This window comes from Taudactylus pleione, unplaced genomic scaffold, assembly GCF_031769625.1.
Source record: "Taudactylus pleione unplaced genomic scaffold, aTauple2 ptg000952l, whole genome shotgun sequence".
In the NCBI taxonomy this organism is placed as follows: Eukaryota; Metazoa; Chordata; class Amphibia; order Anura; family Myobatrachidae; genus Taudactylus; species Taudactylus pleione.
The window spans coordinates 145601-165706 of NW_028285353.1; the positions used below are offsets into that span (position 1 = coordinate 145601).

Genomic DNA, 20106 nt, shown 5'->3' on the forward strand with positions numbered 1-20106 from the left:
TTAAGACTTCACTTTAGCAACTTTAAAATATGCTGGCAATCATTTCCATGTACCCCAAATTTGCTGGGACCAGTTATTTTCACCAACAAATACTGCTAAATGCTATTCTTCACCACTTATGCAAAGATGCTAAATAGCAGCTATTGCGAACATTTAAGTACCCCAAATACCTATTCGGGGGTATCTATAGTGATCCCCTATATCAGTGCATCTTTTGGGGAGAGTCACGCTGATTTCCCCAAATCTGACAGTACTTTTCGCATGTAGCAGTTTCGCACGGTCCCGTTTTCGATGATTTCTAATTGAATATGGGGATAAGCAGGGCGGCGTGCGATACTTTTTCGCGTGGAAAACCAGCGATGTGGCGATAAGTCCGACATGCGATAGGTACGGGGACTTTTCGCGTCTAATTGAATATGCCCCTTAGTTGGGCTGACTGTCGCATTGGCATATTAGGGAGGGGAGGGGGCACAACACAAGTACAATGCTGTTGCTGTACGGTAGAGTGGTTGCACAAGCGTCCGTATCAGAATCAGACCCTTGGTGTGCAGACGATCCAAAATAGAAGAACCAATGTTATGGAGAAAGAAGCTTAGGGGGAGATCAAACCTTGGAGAGAGCTTGGTTAGTATTTCATCAGCTTCTAGCTGCCATTGTACAGGCTGTTTGAAAAGTGACAGAAGCAGATTGGTTGGTGCTCTCTCTCTCTTCAAGCTTTGATAAACCTCCGCCTTAAGTTGCCCATCCACTAGGCGATTACACCTAGCGACTGAGCGATAACGACTGTCGTTATCATTCAAATCGCTTGGAAATCGTCCGCAAATCGTGCAGTAAAATGTCCTTAACGACCAGCGATGTGCGATCCCGCCAGGCGTTTGCATCGTCCAGTTTTGCCCGTCAATTAGTCGTTATTGGACATAGTTATCGTTCATGCATCGGTGCACGTTTTCAAAGCCAGAACGACCAACATATAAAGATTGAAATAAATATTTCAGCCCACTTTTATTAACAACTGCTTTGAAAATCGTTGGTCTTTGATCGTTTTGTGCAATCGTTCACAAATCATTCATGCACATGAACGATAACCAGGAATTGATGAATGATGTGTGAAGATCTTTTGATCTTTCAGGGACAAGTCTGCTAGTGGATGGGCAGCATTAGTCCTGAAACAACCAGCTGTGTTATCACACAAATTGTAGCATCTTTCAATATGTGCTGCCAAATTATTTAGCTGTTACTACCTTTTCCACCAAAGTCCCGGACCCGACCCAGAATTTTGAACACCCATGTTTAACACTGGTCCAACCCGGGTCTGACTGCACTTCGACTCGGGTTATTCCCTGGTTGGCCCCGTTCACACTGCACCCGTGTGCTGTGCAACTCTTCAGCCTGAGTTTGAGGATGACATCGCCAAGCACCAGGAAATCTCCCCATGCTGTAAAACAGGACCTGGGTCGTCCACCCCGGGTTACCAGTTTACACAGCCCCTTAACCTGGGCCCTAACCGTGTCCAACTCAGCTTGCTTCCCAGGTTGGATTGCTGGGCATTTTTTTAGAAGCTGTTTCTACTGATGCTTGACCCGGGTTGACTCGACGATAACCCAGGATTTTCACTCAGTGGAAAAATGAGAGATCTGGTAAAACTTAAAGCTTTAGTTTCCAGGATGCATCGGTCCATCCCCCTATACCCTGCCCCCGAGGCACCTCAGTTCGTGACAAGCCAAAGGCCGGAGAAGAGAGAAGGAAGACTGGTACACACAAGAATCACACTCACGAAGGAGACGGGAAAGCGGTGACCAGAAACATAGCCCATATGAAGCCAGGTGCGTCAAGGAGGGTGCCCTGTGGACTTTGAAGAGATCAAAAAGTATTACCATAACACATTTTCTTCTTCAGGGTCCACAGGGCTCCACAGGGAGACCTTGGGGATGTCCCAAAGGAGTCCTTTAATGGTGGGGACGCTCCTGCGCTGAGAGGAGAATCCGGCGTCCAAAGGAAGCATCCTGAGAGGCGAAGGTGTCAAAGGCATAGAACCTCAGAAAAGGTATGGACAGAGGACCACATGGCCACCGTACAAAGCTATTTAGCTGAGGCGCCACAGAGAGCTGCCCACGAAGGTTCCACAGAGCGAGTAGAATGAGCAGTAACAGTGGCCGGTACAGGAAGTCCTGCCTGCGTGTAAGCCTGTGAGATAGTCATACAAAGCCATCTAGCCAATGTCTGTCTGTTGGCTGGCCATTCCTTCTTGTGGAAGCCATATAGCACGAATAAGGAGTCTGATCTCCGAAGGGAACTGGAGCGGTCCACATATATCCTTAAGGCACGGACCACATCCAAGGAGGCCTCACCTGCCAGGAGGTCTGGCAATTGAAAGGCCGTGACTACACTTTCCTCATTAATGTGGAAACTAGTAATAACGTTAGGAAGGAAACCAGGGCAAGAACGAAACACAGCCCTGTCCTAGTGAAGTATTCGAATAGGGGTTCCAATGGAGGACCCTGGAGGGCACGAAGAACGACTGACAAATCCCAAGGAGCCACTGGAGGGACAAAGGGAGGTTGAATCCGGAGGACACCCTGAAGGAAGATGTGGATATCCAGTAGTGGAGCAAGTCTACGCTGGAGCCAAATGGTCAAAGGAGAGACATGCACGTTCAGTGAGGCCAGACGAGTCCAATCCGGCTCGAAGGAAGGCCAGGACTCCAGAAATTCGAAACACCTGGGGGTCGTAGCTTCTGGTACGACACCATTGGAAATATGTATGCCACACACTGTAGTAAATCTGAACAGAGGCTGGCTTACGCGCTCTGAGCATAGTTTTGACTACAGAGCTAGAGAACCCTTTGAACCTTAGGAGTGATGTCTGTCTGACGGCGTGGCTCTTCAGATGACCCAGGTCCGGGTAAAGGTAAGGACCCTGAGACAACAGGTCCGGTCGTTGAGGCAGTGTCGATGGAGAGATCAAAGATCTGAGTACCAAGAATGTCTGGGGCAAGCTGGAGCCACCAGCAGGACAGTGCCTCAGTCTTGTTTGAACTTCCGAAGAACTCGAGTAAGAAGGGAGACTGGAGCGAATAGGTGCGCAAACTGGAAGGTCCACTTCACTAAACGAGTCTACAAAGGTTGCCTCGGCATCTCTTGTTCTGGACCTGTACACTAGTAGTCTGTGATTGTGTCGGGAGGCCATGAGGTCCACCTCTGGGAGGTCCCATCTGTTCACTAGGAGTTGAACCTCTTGGTGAAGAGACCATTCCCCGGGATGCACGTCGTGACGGCTGAGTAAGTCTGCAGTGTTCATTCCGGGAGTTCTCAATTGGGAAGCAGAGATGGCCGGGGGGGTGACCCACTGGCCATGTTTGAATGCGTGACACTTCTGTCATTGCTGCACGACTGCGTCTTCATGATTTCTGTAAGCCACTGTTGTGGCATTGTCGGACTGAACCTGTACAGGTTTTCCGTGACGTATGAGCTGGGCCAGTTTGAGGGCCCTGTAGACAGCTCGAGGTTCAATATGTTGATTGGCAGGGTTGATTCAACCGATGTCCAACGGCACTGAAAGGAATGCGGACCGGTCACTGCGCCCCAGCCCCGGAGACTGGTGTCCCATTTTGTTAGAATTACCCAGTCAGTTATACAAAAGGGGCGAACCTTTGTTAGATGAGATGTCTGTAGCCACAAAGATAGAGACAGACGCACCTCTGGAGAGAGCCCAATTGTCTGAGCTTTGATCCGATGGGTTAACTCTAGCCTTTGCAAAGGCCTGGAATGGAACTGAGCATATTCCACCATGTCGAAGGTGGACACCATGGATCCCAGAACCTGCATTGCTGAGTGGATCGACACTCGGCGATTGTGGAGACATCTGCGCACTCGTAATAGAAGTGTGGAGATCTTGCCTGATGTCAGAAAGAGTCTCTGATCCGGAGAATCCAGCAGGGCTCCCAGATGAATCACTGTCTGTGAGGAATTCAGGGAGGACTTTTTCCAGTTGATTAACCATCCGTGCTTGTGAAGGAAAGCAATGGTTAGCTGTAGATGGCTTTAAAGCACCTCTGGGGATCTTGCTAAGAGCAGGGGGTCGTCCAGATATGGTAGCAGTTTGATACCCTGACCACGCAAGTGGGCCACCATGATAGCCATAATTTTGGTAAACACCCGCAAAGCTTTGGAGAGTCCAAAGGGGATAGCCGGAAATTGGAAGTGTTGCTGTAGTATAGCAAACCGGAGATATCGATAGGGCGCTATAGGTACAAGTAGGTACGCGTCCTGAATATCCAGCGAAACGATAAAGTCCCCAAGCTCCATAGCTAGAATGGAGCGCAATGTTTCCATCCAGAACCTTGGCACCCTGAGGAATTTGAGGTTGAGGATAGGCCGATGAAACCCATTCGGCTTCTGAATCAGAAAGAGTGGAACAACCACCAGTCCCTCACTGAGATAGTGGGACTGGCACAATTACTCCTGCTTGCAGCAAGGACTGTATGGCTTTCTGGATTAGTAAGGCCTTGTTAAGGTCTGAAGGAGGGCCTGTGTAGAAAAACTGGTGGGGAGGCAGTCTGAGAAATGAGAGGGTGTACACGTGCAAGAGCACTTCTCTTACCCAAGCGAACTGAAGAAATCGGCCTCCCACTTTGGGATCCCCCAGAGTGAGGCCTCTCCCGTCAGGATTTATCCTCTGGTTTAGTAGCAGGGCGTCTGGTGTTCCAGGTCTGCTTGGTCCTGGGTTTGGCAGCCTTCATGGAGGCCTACTGCCTAGGAGGACTGGCCTTTAGGCTTTCCTTGAGGACAAAAGGATTTAAAAGATGTATTCCAAGGCCTTGTAGTAGAAGTAGCTGAAGGCAGAAATTTTTGATGCTGCCAACGTGGTTACAATCTTGTCAAGGTCTGGGCCAAACAAGATCTCCCCATTATAGGGTAATCCTACAATCCGCATTTCTGCCTTCCATGAGCGCAGCGACAGGGGAATGGCGGGCAGACAGCCGTGGCCGAAACTCTGGAGGTTAGGAGACTGGCATCCAATGTTGCTTCTCCAATATAGGAAGCTGCATCTCGAATGTGAGCAACAAAAGACATCTGATCCCTAGTAGCTTCTGAGGGAAAAGTCTGCATCAGTCCAGCTCTCTATAGCTTTAGCCACCCATGCAATAGCCATGGTTGGACGGGCAACCGCCCCTGAAAGAGAGTATATCGATTTCAGGCAAGCTTCTACCTTCCTATCCGTAGGATCCTTCAAGGAATTAACTGTAGGAATAGGCAATGTATCGCTTTTAATTAAACACGTAACATGGGAATCCACCGCAGGGGGTGTTTCCCATTATGCACAATAAACCACAGGAAAAGGGTTACATGAGGTCAGACGTTTTTGCGGTTGAAACCTCATGCCAGGCGATTGCTAGGCTGCAGCGATGTGTTCACTAGTTGATCCGATAGAGGGAATTCTGCTGAAGCCACTTTGTCATTTAAACAGAGGGTGCTTGTATTTAGGGGCTGGCTCGTCATCTTTTATTAATAAGATGGGTCTGGCAGGTATATTACATTTTTTACCGACTCATCCGCCTCCAGATGGTAGTCAGGGTTAGAGATGCATCCTCAGATGATACTTCAGAATCTGAGAATTGCGTGGACTGTGACAACAACACAGGACGCTTAAAGAACTAACTGGGTAAGGGGCTTCTCACCTTGCAACATGCAGACACTGCACTGAGTTAGAGAAGTCTTCTACCCATGGAGTGGGTACAGGAGGTACCTGTATCGCCTTAATCTGTTACGGTGACCCCAAAGGGGGCATTACGGCCTGCTGCGATAACCCCATAGGGGGAATTACAGCTGGAACCTCTAGGAAGTCCGCAATAGTGACCAGTACCTGAGAAAATGAAGCCCAAGGGGCTCTTGTACAGGCGCTGGGTTGTCTGATGGGCCAGGTGTAGTATAACACTTACTACATAACCCATCTTGCATCATCCTCCTCACTTAAGCCTGCAGCACATAACTTGCATGATAGCGGTATGGGAGCAGATGCCCGCTTGTTACTCTTGCCTTTGCTATACAGAAGCTGCAGAGTAATATGGCACTGGGTATAATGCAACCACTGTGTATGTAGGATACTAGTAGGAATGAAATATACTGCTCCTGTGTTATGTTTGGGAGCTGAAGGGGCACACAAGCCAAATATGGCACAGTGCAACAAACAACTGTATGTGACAAACCTCACAAAAACCCCTGGATACACCTGTATGCTAGGACAATAGTCAGTGAATAATTAGGGAAAGATACATGCTGACAGTAGATGAGAGAAATAGACAGGCAGCGCTAGCATAAGTCACATACAATGCAGAAATAAGAAACTACAAAATGGCACTACAATCATATACACAGACTCAAGTGTCTGGTAGATTATAGCGCTACGTTCTGACTCCAGGGAGAGGTATGTATGGGGACCGGACCCTGCGTATCCCTGAGTGCGCTGCGGCTGTGCCCCTCAGAGAAAATGGCCGCCGGAGACCTCAGAGGGGGAGTGGTCGGAGAAAGAACAGCTCAGGGAAGCGAGACCTCAGGGGAATGGTGCCCTGAGCTGAGGGAAGGGGCCGCTTTAACGGGGAAGCTGACCTCCCCATGCTGATCGTTTACCCACCAGGACGCTGGTTCCCGCACCATATGTACCCTGGTGGTCTAGTGGATCACACTCAGCGCCTCCGATCTGACCAGAGACCGGAGGTATGACTGCAAAAGCTTGAAGTCTGGGCTGTCCGCGGGTCTGCGCCAAGACCCCGGGGATGCCCGCCGAGATCACCAGTCGGAACTGGCGCTGCGGTGCAGGAGTGGCATCGGAGACGGCCCATGGACAGTCTGCTGCTGCACGCTCTGAAGATTAAATTAAAAAAAAATGAAAAGCTTTTAGGGCTGCCTGACTGGCCGGGCACCAACGAAACTGAGGTGCCTCTGGCTCGGGGCATAAGGGGATGGAACGATGCATCCTTAGAGCTAAAGCTTTAACTGCGTGGTGCCCTTATCTACCACCTACACCCCAAGGTCTCCCTGTGGAGCCCTATGGACCATGATGAAGAAAGGGGCATTGCTGAACTTATGTATTTGTTGGTACAGGGTTTATTTTCTCGCTCGCTAGGCGGCATAATGCAGGCTAAAGCTCAGCTGGGTACACACGGTTAGCGGTTTCCTGTGAACTCCTGAACACTCCCGGACAAACAATACTGTTCATACACATGGAACGATTGTACAAACTATCAAACGATATAGACTGCAAATCGTTAACGATATATCGCTTAGCAGCAAACAACCTACGGATGCATCTGCTGTCTCCCCATCGGCTGGAACAAAATGGTGGAGGGGCGTGGCCAGGAACATTTATGACAAATTGTTCATTGCCCATGACATTGTTCTTCGTGCATACACAAGGCACGATGTGTGCCAAATGGCGAATGACAAGTCGAGCTCTTTCTGCATGTTCAAGAGATCAGTGACCACCATCAACGACGGCGGGCGTGCGCCTTAGCATAGTTATGTCCACACGCGCCACTTTTTAAACAATATGTCATCCCAAACTGTCGAAAACGGGCATATCGTTTAAAAAAATCGTACAGTGTGTGGGGGCCTTTACATTACATTTTTAAGAAAAACAAAAGCTAAAATAATCCAAACAATGCAATTTGCAACAATATACGAAGGAGTGAAAAAATTGATGGAACTTTGAAGGGGATTCCCCATTTCTAACTTTATTTTGACACACATTGAGGGCGATTCTGTTTGTAGCTTCAGTCTACACTGTACAGGGGCTATTCAATTGTTTGCGTGACCAGTCCTGAGGCCACACTTATGACAGGCTTGTACCCTCCTGAGGTGCGAGCATAAACCGCATAAAGAAGGTCTACGTGCTGGCCGCAAGGGCCCGGTGCCCTGTAACATGCAGAGCACCCAGCATGCTAATCCTGCGCACTCTCACATGAGAAAGGTGCTGGTCGCTCAAACCATTCAATAGCTACTGTGTAATTTAGATGGGAGAAGAACAATTGAAGCGCCCCCATTGTGTAAGATTTCTAGTCCTTTTCTAATGGTTTCTGAAATCTCCCAGTTCTAATAGAATTTCAGTGTTACAGCTACTACTGTAACATTTGGGGGGTTTGTTAAACCAGAAGAGCTAATCTTGGTCTCCTCAGAACCAGTTGCTTTCCCTGCCAGGGGTGCATCCAGTCTTCCTCTGCACATCATTCCATTTAGTGCCATACAGAATGATCAGTCAGGAACCACTCTCTCAAGTCTTGAGAGTCAATTACTCTTTGCAGAAACAGCCAATCACATTGGGGTTGTAAGTTCATGGCATGAAAAGCTGTGAACACTTACACGTCAGCAAACATGCAACAACATTTTACCTGAGCTGGATACAGAACTAGTCGTACTGGTTGAGTGACTATGGTCCATTGCAGGGCTAGTAGAATTACTGTTACTTGTATTAGTCCCTTCATCTGTTGTTTTCTTGAAGAAATTGTGCTGGAGAGCATAAAAGGGGGTAATCCTAGTTTTAGGGTCATAATCCAACATTCGTAAAATTAAATCTTTAAATTTGAGATAATCTGATGGCGAATGTCCCTGTTCTCCCGCTCTGCGTCCTCCAGGACCACCAGTTTCCACGCCCAGAACTTCATGGAGTCTACGAGTCCCAGGTACTTTGTAATCCTATAGCAAAAAATAGCAAACGTGTAACTCATACATACGTCACGTCCAACCCATGACAAACACCGTACTCTTACTACCAGCAGCTTTTTATGGACATCCCACTTATCTATTGCGCACGTTAATGACCTCCAAGTTCGAAGTCCAAGTTATACATAGTGTCTTATTTTTATTTATTTTTTTAAAAAAGGATGGAGTTCACTTTCCTGGAGTTCTCCCGCAATGGCCCGTATTCAGTTAGTTTCGCACCTGCAATACTTTTTCGCATGCCGGACTTTTCGCCTATATCGCGTATTTTAGCTGCAAAAACTTATCGTGCGCGCCCCCGCTATTCGCCGTCTTCAATTCCAAAATACGCAAAAACGTAACCCGATGAATGCAAACCTGGCGAAGAGTGCTATCAGAATTGGGGAAATCAGCCTGACACCCCCTAAAAGATGCACTAACATTGGGGATCAATGTACATGCACCTTAAGTACCCCAAATAGCTTTATTAGGGCTATTCGGGGGCATCAAGTTCTTCTAATTAGCGTATTGGCACTAGTGGTGAAGAATAGCATTAAGCAGGTTTTTTTTGGATAAAATAAGTAGTCCTGTCAAATTTGGGGTACTTGAAAATGGGTGCTAGCATATTTTAAAGTCTCTAAAGTAAAGTTTCAAAAAAAAAGGTGAAAAAGGCACCTGCAATCCAAAAAAACACCTCACCCATACTTCCCGACCCCCAAAAAGTCTATTTCATTACTTTTTAAGTTTGTACCCCCACTTTGCACTTTTTCAAAGTAATTTGTTTGGGTGTTCCTCTATTTTTTTTTTACAGTTATCCTTTGGGGTGTCTGTCCCAAGGTTGCAGAGTGTTTTTCCCACCTTTGCAGCCCAAAATAGCGATTTTGCACTTTTTTTCGACACCCATTCATAGGCGAATCTTTTTCGCCTATTAAATTGCATTGCGTTTTCGCGTACACAAAAAGTTTGCAATTGAAGATGGAGTTAAGTTTCCACAAAAATAAATAAGTTGCAATCGGCGATACTTTTTCGCGGATTCAGACTTTTCGCAGCTAATTGAATACGGGCCAAAGTCTTCTGAAGTGGTTATTGCAACACACACACAAACCTTTTTGATATCTTTATTTTTCTTTACAGTCCATGTTCCTTCAGGAAGCTTGTCAAAATATTTCCGTGCTTTTGGGGCCTGATCCAACATGTGGTTAGGGGGAGTCCCCAGGACCTCCACTATTTTGTTCATCTGGTCAACCTGCAGGCATCAAGCAGTTAATTGCAACACAAATACACAACCATAGGATGCTACTGCAAATGCCATGTACACTCAAACCATAAAATGTATAGGCAAAATGAATGATAAATGATTTACCAGACTACAGGCGCTATTAGGCGCATGACACAGATGCCAAAATCACCCTCAGCATTTCTTACCTCATTGGATCCACTGAATAACGGCTCTCCCGTGTGCATTTCCACCAAGATACACCCTAAAGACCACATGTCTATCGCCAGGTCGTACGGCATTCCCAACAACACCTCGGGCGACCGGTAGAATCGGCTTTGAATATACTGGTAGATCTTTAAAACAATAAAATTATATTGCTGGAGACTATTGAAAGTTTTCACGAAGATGCATTTTGTTTTATGATGCTTTCACAGCAATGCTGGCCACACACAACGATATTTTACCCGATCTGGCCGATTCTGACACATTGGAACGACAGATTGTGTAAAATATGACCAAATAGTGAGTCCCCACTCACGATCACGATGCGCGTCCCCGCTGGTCGCACATCGCATCTTCAGATCTGCCGTGCTGTAGGGCAGATGTGACAATGTGGGATACAAATGCCCTGGAGAAATGTCTGGCTGCACGATAGATCGTTTGAAGATTGGACACTGCAAACCCCAAATCGTGTGCAGAGCTGCCGAGGAGTGTAAGGGAAATCGTGCACGATGTCGGATCGTCAGCTCATCGCTAGGTCTGTGGCCTGCTTTACTTAACAAGCACAGCAAATATTTACTAAGATCACTCTACAGCAAAAAACAACAACAAAAAAAACTGTTTCTTTATGCAAACTAAATAAACAGATTTAAGGAAAGGCGACATTTTCTATTACAAACACTTGCTACATCAAAAGCCACGTGACAAGCCCTGCTTGGGCGAATCGATTTCTCTTTTTTTGTGTGTGTTTCCTTCAAATTTGAAGATAAGCACCGGTGACCTATTAGGGCGGCTACAGAGCCAGGTAGGTGCACCTGAAAACAATGCTAGCCCACTACAAATGCACATACCCTTTGTCCAAGCTGACAGGAGCTGCCAAAGTCCACGATTTTGATGGCACTGCGCTTTGGGTTACAAAGAAGAATGTTCTCTGGTTTCAGGTCACAATGAATGATGCTGAGCTCCGGAGTGGCCAAAAACAGAAGAGCCGTGCAGAGTTGTTGAGCAAACTTTCGGGTCAAGTTCAGAGAAACACCACGGAAGTTCGTGTTTCTTAATAGGTCGTATAAGTTGTAGGAGAGCAGCTCGAACACCAGACAAAGGTGGTTCCGAAACATAAAGTGCCGTTTTAAATGCACTGCAAGGTAAAAGGCAGATTTCTATCAGAGCATACAGTAATGACATCCCCAATAGATATACTTCAGCTATGTCACATAAGTAGCTTATACTATACTCTGCACTTCCTGACCCTCTCTCTCCACATGTACATAACCATGAGGAAGAGACACAGTAATGACATCCCCAATAGATATACTTCAGCTATGTCACATAAGTAGCTTATACTATACTCTGCACTTCCTGACCCTCTCTCTCCACATGTACATAACCATGAGGAAGAGATACAGTAATGACATCCCCAATAGATATACTTCAGCTATGTCACATAAGTAGCTTATACTATACTCTGCACTTCCTGACCCTCTCTCTCCACATGTACATAACCATGAGGAAGAGATACAGTAATGACATCCCCAATAGATATACTTCAGCTATGTCACATAAGTAGCTTATACTATACTCTGCACTTCCTGACCCTCTCTCTCCACATGTACATAACTATGAGGAAGAGATAGAGTAATGACACCCCCAATAGATATACTTCAGCTATGTCACATAAGTAGCTTATACTATACTCTGCACTTAATGACCCTCTCTCTCCACATGTACATAACCATGAGGAAGAGACACAGTAATGACATCCCCAATAGATATACTTCAGCTATGTCACATAAGTAGCTTATACTATACTCTGCACTTCCTGACCCTCTCTCTCCACATGTACATAACCATGAGGGAGAGATACAGTAATGACATCCCCAATAGATATACTTCAGCTATGTCACATAAGTAGCTTATACTATACTCTGCACTTCCTGACCCTCTCTCTCCACATGTACATAACCATGAGGAAGAGACACAGTAATGACACCCCCAATAGATATACTTCAGCTATGTCACATAAGTAGCTTATACTATACTCTGCACTTCCTGACCCTCTCTCTCCACATGTACATAACCATGAGGAAGAGATACAGTAATGACATCCCCAATAGATATACTTCAGCTATGTCACATAAGTAGCTTATACTATACTCTGCACTTCCTGACCCTCTCTCTCCACGTGTACATAACCATGAGGGAGAGACACAGTAATGACATCCCCAATAGATATACTTCAGCTATGTCACATAAGTAGCTTATACTATACTCTGCACTTCCTGACCCTCTCTCTCCACATGTACATAACCATGAGGAAGAGACACAGTAATGACATCCCCAATAGATATACTTCAGCTATGTCACATAAGTAGCTTATACTATACTCTGCACTTCCTGACCCTCTCTCTCCACGTGTACATAACCATGAGGAAGAGATACAGTAATGACATCCCCAATAGATATACTTCAGCTATGTCACATAAGTAGCTTATACTATACTCTGCACTTCCTGACCCTCTCTCTCCACATGTACATAACCATGAGGAAGAGATACAGTAATGACATCCCCAATAGATATACTTCAGCTATGTCACATAAGTAGCTTATACTATACTCTGCACTTCCTGACCCTCTCTCTCCACATGTACATAACCATGAGGAAGAGATACAGTAATGACATCCCCAATAGATATACTTCAGCTATGTCACATAAGTAGCTTATACTATACTCTGCACTTCCTGACCCTCTCTCTCCACGTGTACATAACCATGAGGAAGAGACACAGTAATGACATCCCCAATAGATATACTTCAGCTATGTCACATAAGTAGCTTATACTATACTCTGCACTTCCTGACCCTCTCTCTCCACATGTACATAACCATGAGGGAGAGACACAGTAATGACATCCCCAATAGATATACTTCAGCTATGTCACATAAGTAGCTTATACTATACTCTGCACTTCCTGACCCTCTCTCTCCACATGTACATAACCATGAGGGAGAGACACAGTAATGACATCCCCAATAGATATACTTCAGCTATGTCACATAAGTAGCTTATACTATACTCTGCACTTCCTGACCCTCTCTCTCCACATGTACATAACCATGAGGAAGAGATACAGTAATGACATCCCCAATAGATATACTTCAGCTATGTCACATAAGTAGCTTATACTATACTCTGCACTTCCTGACCCTCTCTCTCCACATGTACATAACCATGAGGGAGAGACACAGTAATGACATCCCCAATAGATATACTTCAGCTATGTCACATAAGTAGCTTATACTATACTCTGCACTTCCTGACCCTCTCTCTCCACATGTACATAACCATGAGGGAGAGATACAGTAATGACACCCCCAATAGATATACTTCAGCTATGTCACATAAGTAGCTTATACTATACTCTGCACTTCCTGACCCTCTCTCTCCACATGTACATAACCATGAGGAAGAGATACAGTAATGACACCCCCAATAGATATACTTCAGCTATGTCACATAAGTAGCTTATACTATACTCTGCACTTCCTGACCCTCTCTCTCCACATGTACATAACCATGAGGAAGAGATACAGTAATGACATCCCCAATAGATATACTTCAGCTATGTCACATAAGTAGCTTATACTATACTCTGCACTTCCTGACCCTCTCTCTCCACATGTACATAACCATGAGGAAGAGATACAGTAATGACATCCCCAATAGATATACTTCAGCTATGTCACATAAGTAGCTTATACTATACTCTGCACTTCCTGACCCTCTCTCTCCACGTGTACATAACCATGAGGAAGAGACACAGTAATGACATCCCCAATAGATATACTTCAGCTATGTCACATAAGTAGCTTATACTATACTCTGCACTTCCTGACCCTCTCTCTCCACATGTACATAACCATGAGGAAGAGATACAGTAATGACATCCCCAATAGATATACTTCAGCTATGTCACATAAGTAGCTTATACTATACTCTGCACTTCCTGACCCTCTCTCTCCACATGTACATAACCATGAGGAAGAGACACAGTAATGACATCCCCAATAGATATACTTCAGCTATGTCACATAAGTAGCTTATACTATACTCTGCACTTCCTGACCCTCTCTCTCCACATGTACATAACCATGAGGGAGAGACACAGTAATGACATCCCCAATAGATATACTTCAGCTATGTCACATAAGTAGCTTATACTATACTCTGCGCTTCCTGACCCTCTCTCTCCACGTGTACATAACCATGAGGGAGAGACACAGTAATGACATCCCCAATAGATATACTTCAGCTATGTCACATAAGTAGCTTATACTATACTCTGCGCTTCCTGACCCTCTCTCTCCACATGTACATAACCATGAGGGAGAGACACAGTAATGACATCCCCAATAGATATACTTCAGCTATGTCACATAAGTAGCTTATACTATACTCTGCACTTCCTGACCCTCTCTCCACATGTACATAACCATGAGGGAGAGATACAGTAATGACATCCCCAATAGATATACTTCAGCTATGTCACATAAGTAGCTTATACTATACTCTGCACTTCCTGACCCTCTCTCTCCACATGTACATAACCATGAGGGAGAGATACAGTAATGACATCCCCAATAGATATACTTCAGCTATGTCACATAAGTAGCTTATACTATACTCTGCACTTCCTGACCCTCTCTCTCCACATGTACATAACCATGAGGAAGAGATACAGTAATGACATCCCCAATAGATATACTTCAGCTATGTCACATAAGTAGCTTATACTATACTCTGCACTTCCTGACCCTCTCTCTCCACGTGTACATAACCATGAGGGAGAGATACAGTAATGACATCCCCAATAGATATACTTCAGCTATGTCACATAAGTAGCTTATACTATACTCTGCACTTCCTGACCCTCTCTCTCCACATGTACATAACCATGAGGAAGAGACACATTGTAGGGAAACTACTGCGTTCTCACAGGCATTACAAGTAATCATGTAAACACAATATCTTAATAATGCTTTAGGAGCACTATCTGAAAATTGCTCAATCCTTACAATGAGTCTGCGATTGTGTGACATCTGTGCTACGTTACTTCTCTGGACTATACAATAGTCACACAAATTCACCTACGTACAATGTCCAACAGAACTATTGCAACTTCACACAAAGAAAAAATATCAAGTAATAGTTTCATGTAGGTCACTCACTTGGCTATTATGTGGTCTGGTTTAATACCTACCTATATAATACTTCATTTCCGTGTCATGTTTGTTCATAAGCTCAAGAAGTCTCAGCTCTATCTGGGCCTGGTTCAAAAACGCTTTCTTATTTTTAATGATTTTAATGGCTACCCATTCTTGATCATGGTGATCGTACGCCTTCACCACCTGAAACCAAGCAGAAATTGGTTAAACAGTTGCAAAGAAATGTACAACAGAGAGAAACCAAGCTGTATTAATTGACTAAATTTATCCCTAAAACAAGGAAATACGGCACCCACATTTCAGCTATTAATGACAACTCTAGTCCATAAGTTTATAAACATTCATTGGGTTTGCTTTATGTTATTAATTATTAAATTAGGAGCTTTTGCATAAGAATGCTGATCTTCTATGTATACACAAGAAGCATATTAATGAAATAAAGTGCTTTATACAAATAGAAAACCCTTGCTTAGTTGTGATCATTACTCATGTTTCAAGTCTCCTACTCTGGAGATTTTATGTACAAGCTAGTATGTGACATGTTTTCCATCAAGTCTCACATTGAAAGCTTCTTCCCTGCTGCAAAGCCTAGACTGAGAAATGCAACCTCCCATCACATCAAGAGAGAAGACCCAGCATAGGTTCCATGCTCACAACGCCAGCCCTCAGGGACCCCTAACCGTGCATCTTCTACATATATCCTCAGTATAACAACTGAAATATCAGCTACCACATGGAACTATTAAAATGTGTCAGTAATGACTACACCTGTGCATCAACTAAACCTGCAGCACATGCACTGTTAGGGGTCCCTGAAGATTGGCATTTATGACAACTGCTCTGGGTAGAAGTGGATTTAGCCCTGTTACACTAAGATTAAGCTGCAGCCAATCTAAACATATGAACTATCTGAATAGCTGAATGAGGCTCTGACTACACCCAATACAAAGTATCTTCCTTACACCTAGATGAAGCAGAGGGGCGAGTGGGGCATCTCAGTCCAACATTGGACAAGGATAAAATGCAAAAAAATAAAAACTGCATTTTTTTATCTTGCGAACGACTTAAATATATGAAATCAGCAATTAATGGCAGTGTCCGTAGCTCCAGTCTCCATGCTGTACACTCCTAATCAACAGTGCATCTCATCATCAACGGGGAAAGTACAGGTTGAGTATCCCATATCCAAATATTCCGAATTACGGAATATTTTTAGCATGACTGAGATAGTGAAAACTTAGATTTTTGATGGTTCAGTGCACACAAACTTTGTTTAAGGCACACAATTATTAAAATAAAGTATAAATTGACCTATAGGCTGTGTGTATAAGGTGTATATGACACAAATAAATTTCATGTATGTACACAAACTTTGTTTGAGGCACAAAATTATTGAAAATATTGTATAAAATTACCTTCAGGCTGTGTGTATAAGGTATATATAAATCCTAAATGCATTCTGTGTTTAGATTTGGGCCCTATACCTAAGACATTTTAATATGGTATGCAATTATTCCAAAATACGGAATATTCCGATATCCAAAATACCCCTGGTCCCAAGCATTTTGGATATGGGAGACTCAACCTGTACTGCTAAACGATCCATACATAGATTGTACAGGAAGCACACAACATTGCTAAAGCAGTCACCTTACAGTTTCCAGACAATGAATGCTCTGTAATTTCTGGCAAATTATTGCTACGAGAAAATTGTTCTTGTGATGACCCTCAAATTGCCATTTTTACAGTTCAATAAAAAGGGGATTTATGTTATTACCTGGTTACACCCTTTTCTTTGAGATCCATAGGGGACACAGGGACTATGCTAGGGCACAGGTTCTAAAACGCTGTCCCCTGGACCCCAAACAGTGCATGTTTTCCAGGTCTCCTCACAGAATCACAAGTGAAATAATTAGCTCCACCAGTGGAACTTTTAAAATATGTCAGTAAGCAATGACCACACCTGTGCACCTGTTAGAGCACATGGAAAACGTGAATTGCGCAGGGTTCTGAGGAAACAGTTCGAGAACCTCTGTGCTAAGGGATAGGTTGTGCAAAAGAAACTGGGAACCAGTTACACTTTTGACTTACTGGCAGCCCAGGCTCCCTCTCCCCTATACCCCCAGAAGGTCAGTTAAGTTAGCAAGCCCAAGGTAGGAGAGAGAAGGAAGACGGACAGACAGACACACAGAACAAAATACACCGCAGAGATGGACAAGGGAACGAGAAACAGAGCAAATCCCTGCAAGCCAGGTGCGTCAGGGTGGACGCCCTATGTCCCCTATGGATCTCGAAGAAAAGGATTTAAGAAGGTAAGAATATAAATCTCCTGTTCTTCCTTGCTCCATAGGGGTCACAGTGATAACGCTGGGACGTCCCAAAGCATTTGCTCCTGAGCTGCACTGAGAACCCTCCATTCAAAAGTCACGTCCTCGAATGCATCCAAGGAATAGAATCTGAGAAACGTGTGGACAGAAGACCATGTAGCCGCTCTGCAGAGGCACCAAACCGAGCTGCCCAAGACATACCTAACTGACAGAGTAGAATGAGCTGTCACTATGGCCATAGCAGAGTGGTGTGCCGTAAGCGTGGCAGATGGTTAAACTCAGCCATCAGGCAAAGGTCGGCTTCATAGCCAGGCCAGCCTCGTTTGCGAGTGTCGGAGTACACAAAAGGGAATCTGACTTATGGATATTCCAATTTCGGGCCACAGGTCCCTCACAATATCCAAAGAGGCCTCCTCCGGCGATGAATCATTAGCTTGGAAGGCCTGAACCACATACTCCTGGTTGATGTGAAACAGAAAAACTACCTTCGGGAGGTAGCCGAGCCGTGTCCGAAGAACGGGCCGGACCGAGTCAAAGACCAGAAAGACACAATCTCGCGCTCAAATCTGACACCGACCAGGTCGACAATGGCCTAAAGGAAGACAATCTTTCACGTGAGCTAACGAATGTTCACAGAATGTAAGGGCTGAAAGGGAGTAGACTGAAGAGCCTGATGCATTAAAAACATGTCCCATGGAGCCACCGGAGGAACAAATGGTGGCTGCACGTGGAGGACTCCCTGAAAGAATGTCCGAACATCAGGCATTGACACAATCAGTCTCTGGAAGAGTACCAAAAGTGCCGAAACCTGAACTTTCAAAGACCAAAGGTGTAGACCCAAATCCAGACCCTCCTTCAGAAAGGAGAGAAGTCAGAAGTCTCAAAAGGATCTGGTATGAAGGTCCCTGGCCAAATACAAAGAGAAGCAAGTCTGCCAAGCCTGGTGAATAATCCTAACAGAGGCGGGTTTATGAGCATTTAGCATGGTACGAATAAACAACCTGGAAAAGCCCCAGGCCCTCAATACAAAGCGAGCCGAGCCAGGTCCAGATAGAAGCACGGGCCCCGTGACAGTTGATCTGGCAGTAAAGGAAGACACCGTGTAGCGTCGATGGAGAGGTCCAGCAGATCAGAGAACCAAGCTCGCAGCGACCAATTGGTAGCTACCAGGATCACAGTGCCACTTTTCAACTTGCGGAGAACGCACAAAATGAGCGAGATCGGGGGGAATATGTACATGAGATGGAAGGCCCACCAAACCGCTAAGGTGTCCACCAGAAGAGCTCCAGGATCCCTGGTGCGATAGAAGCAGTACCTTGTCAACTTGTGGTTGGTCGAGGCGGCAAAGTCAATGTCCGGCAGGTACCAGTGATAAATGAGTAGCTGAAAGATGTCCGGATGAAGTGCTCACTCGCCCAAGTGAACATCCTGGCAGCTTAGGAAATCAGCTTCCTAATTCTGGACTCCAGGAATGAAGACTGCTCACAGAGATGGTAGATAACGCTCTGCCCAGCTTAGAATGTGACTCACCTTCATGGTGCCGCAACTGCGAGTGCTGCCTGATGGTTGATGTAGGCGATGGACTGTACCTGGACGATGCTGAAGGAGCGTCTGCGTTAGACTGAGAACCCAGAGGACTGCTCAGAGGTGCACAATGTTGATCGGGAGGCGAGCTCTCTTGAACCACCCACCCTGAAAGGACTGCTGGCAGGTTAATGCTCTCCACCTGAGCAAACTGGCGTTTGTGGTGGTGAGGAGAACCCAATCCAGAACCCAAAAGGGGTAGCCCTTGTCCTAGTGGGACAAGTACTAGATACAGAGCATAATACAAACAAGGAAGGACATGCACTCCTAATTGGAAAACAGTGGACAAAAAAAAAAATCTGTAGGTAAAAAAAAAAAAAAATTTTGTACTCACCGTAAAATCCCTTCCTCGAAGTCCATCTGGGGAACACTGCAGTTAGCCATTACATGTGGGTTAGAGGTCTAGGAGCATGGCACTAAACTAGTTAATAACAAACAAAACTAAAACCCACCCACTCTAACCCTTCCCACCTGCCCATAACCTCAGTTTGGACATTTAGCAAAGCCACATAGAGGAACTGTAAAAATAACTAACAGATAAATACATTAGTAAAGGGGCTATAGCCCAAAAGTATAACAACATATCAGAGAGGGATCGCAGTGTTCCCCAGTTGGACTTTTAGGAAGGGATTTTACGGTGAGTACAAAAATCCAATTTTCTCTATATTACTCTGGGGAACACTGCGGTTAGCCATTACCTGTGGGACTTCCCAAAGCAAGCTAACATGGGGAGAATGGTAGGGCTGCACAAAGAGGCGTCTCCCATACCAAAGGTATGGAATCTGTAAAACTTAATGAAGGTATGCACAGAGGACCCGGTTGCTGCTCTGCACAGCTGCTCCAC

The 20106-nt window shown here is 45.2% G+C and overlaps 1 protein-coding gene across 2 annotated transcripts in view; it reads right to left on the reverse strand.

The window, feature by feature from the left end:
• Positions 1–20106, reverse strand: part of LOC148473237 (dual specificity tyrosine-phosphorylation-regulated kinase 1B-like) — a 143643-nt gene that overhangs the window by 6490 nt on the left and 117047 nt on the right. For both annotated transcript variants that reach the window (XM_088459919.1, XM_088459918.1), the window contains exons 5-9: positions 15387–15534; positions 10980–11266; positions 10116–10262; positions 9796–9936; positions 8384–8687 (exon numbers count right to left, since the gene is read on the reverse strand). In XM_088459919.1, the coding sequence (XP_088316045.1) occupies positions 8384–8687; positions 9796–9936; positions 10116–10262; positions 10980–11266; positions 15387–15534 (1027 nt within the window). The remainder of the gene's footprint in view (positions 1–8383; positions 8688–9795; positions 9937–10115; positions 10263–10979; positions 11267–15386; positions 15535–20106) is intronic.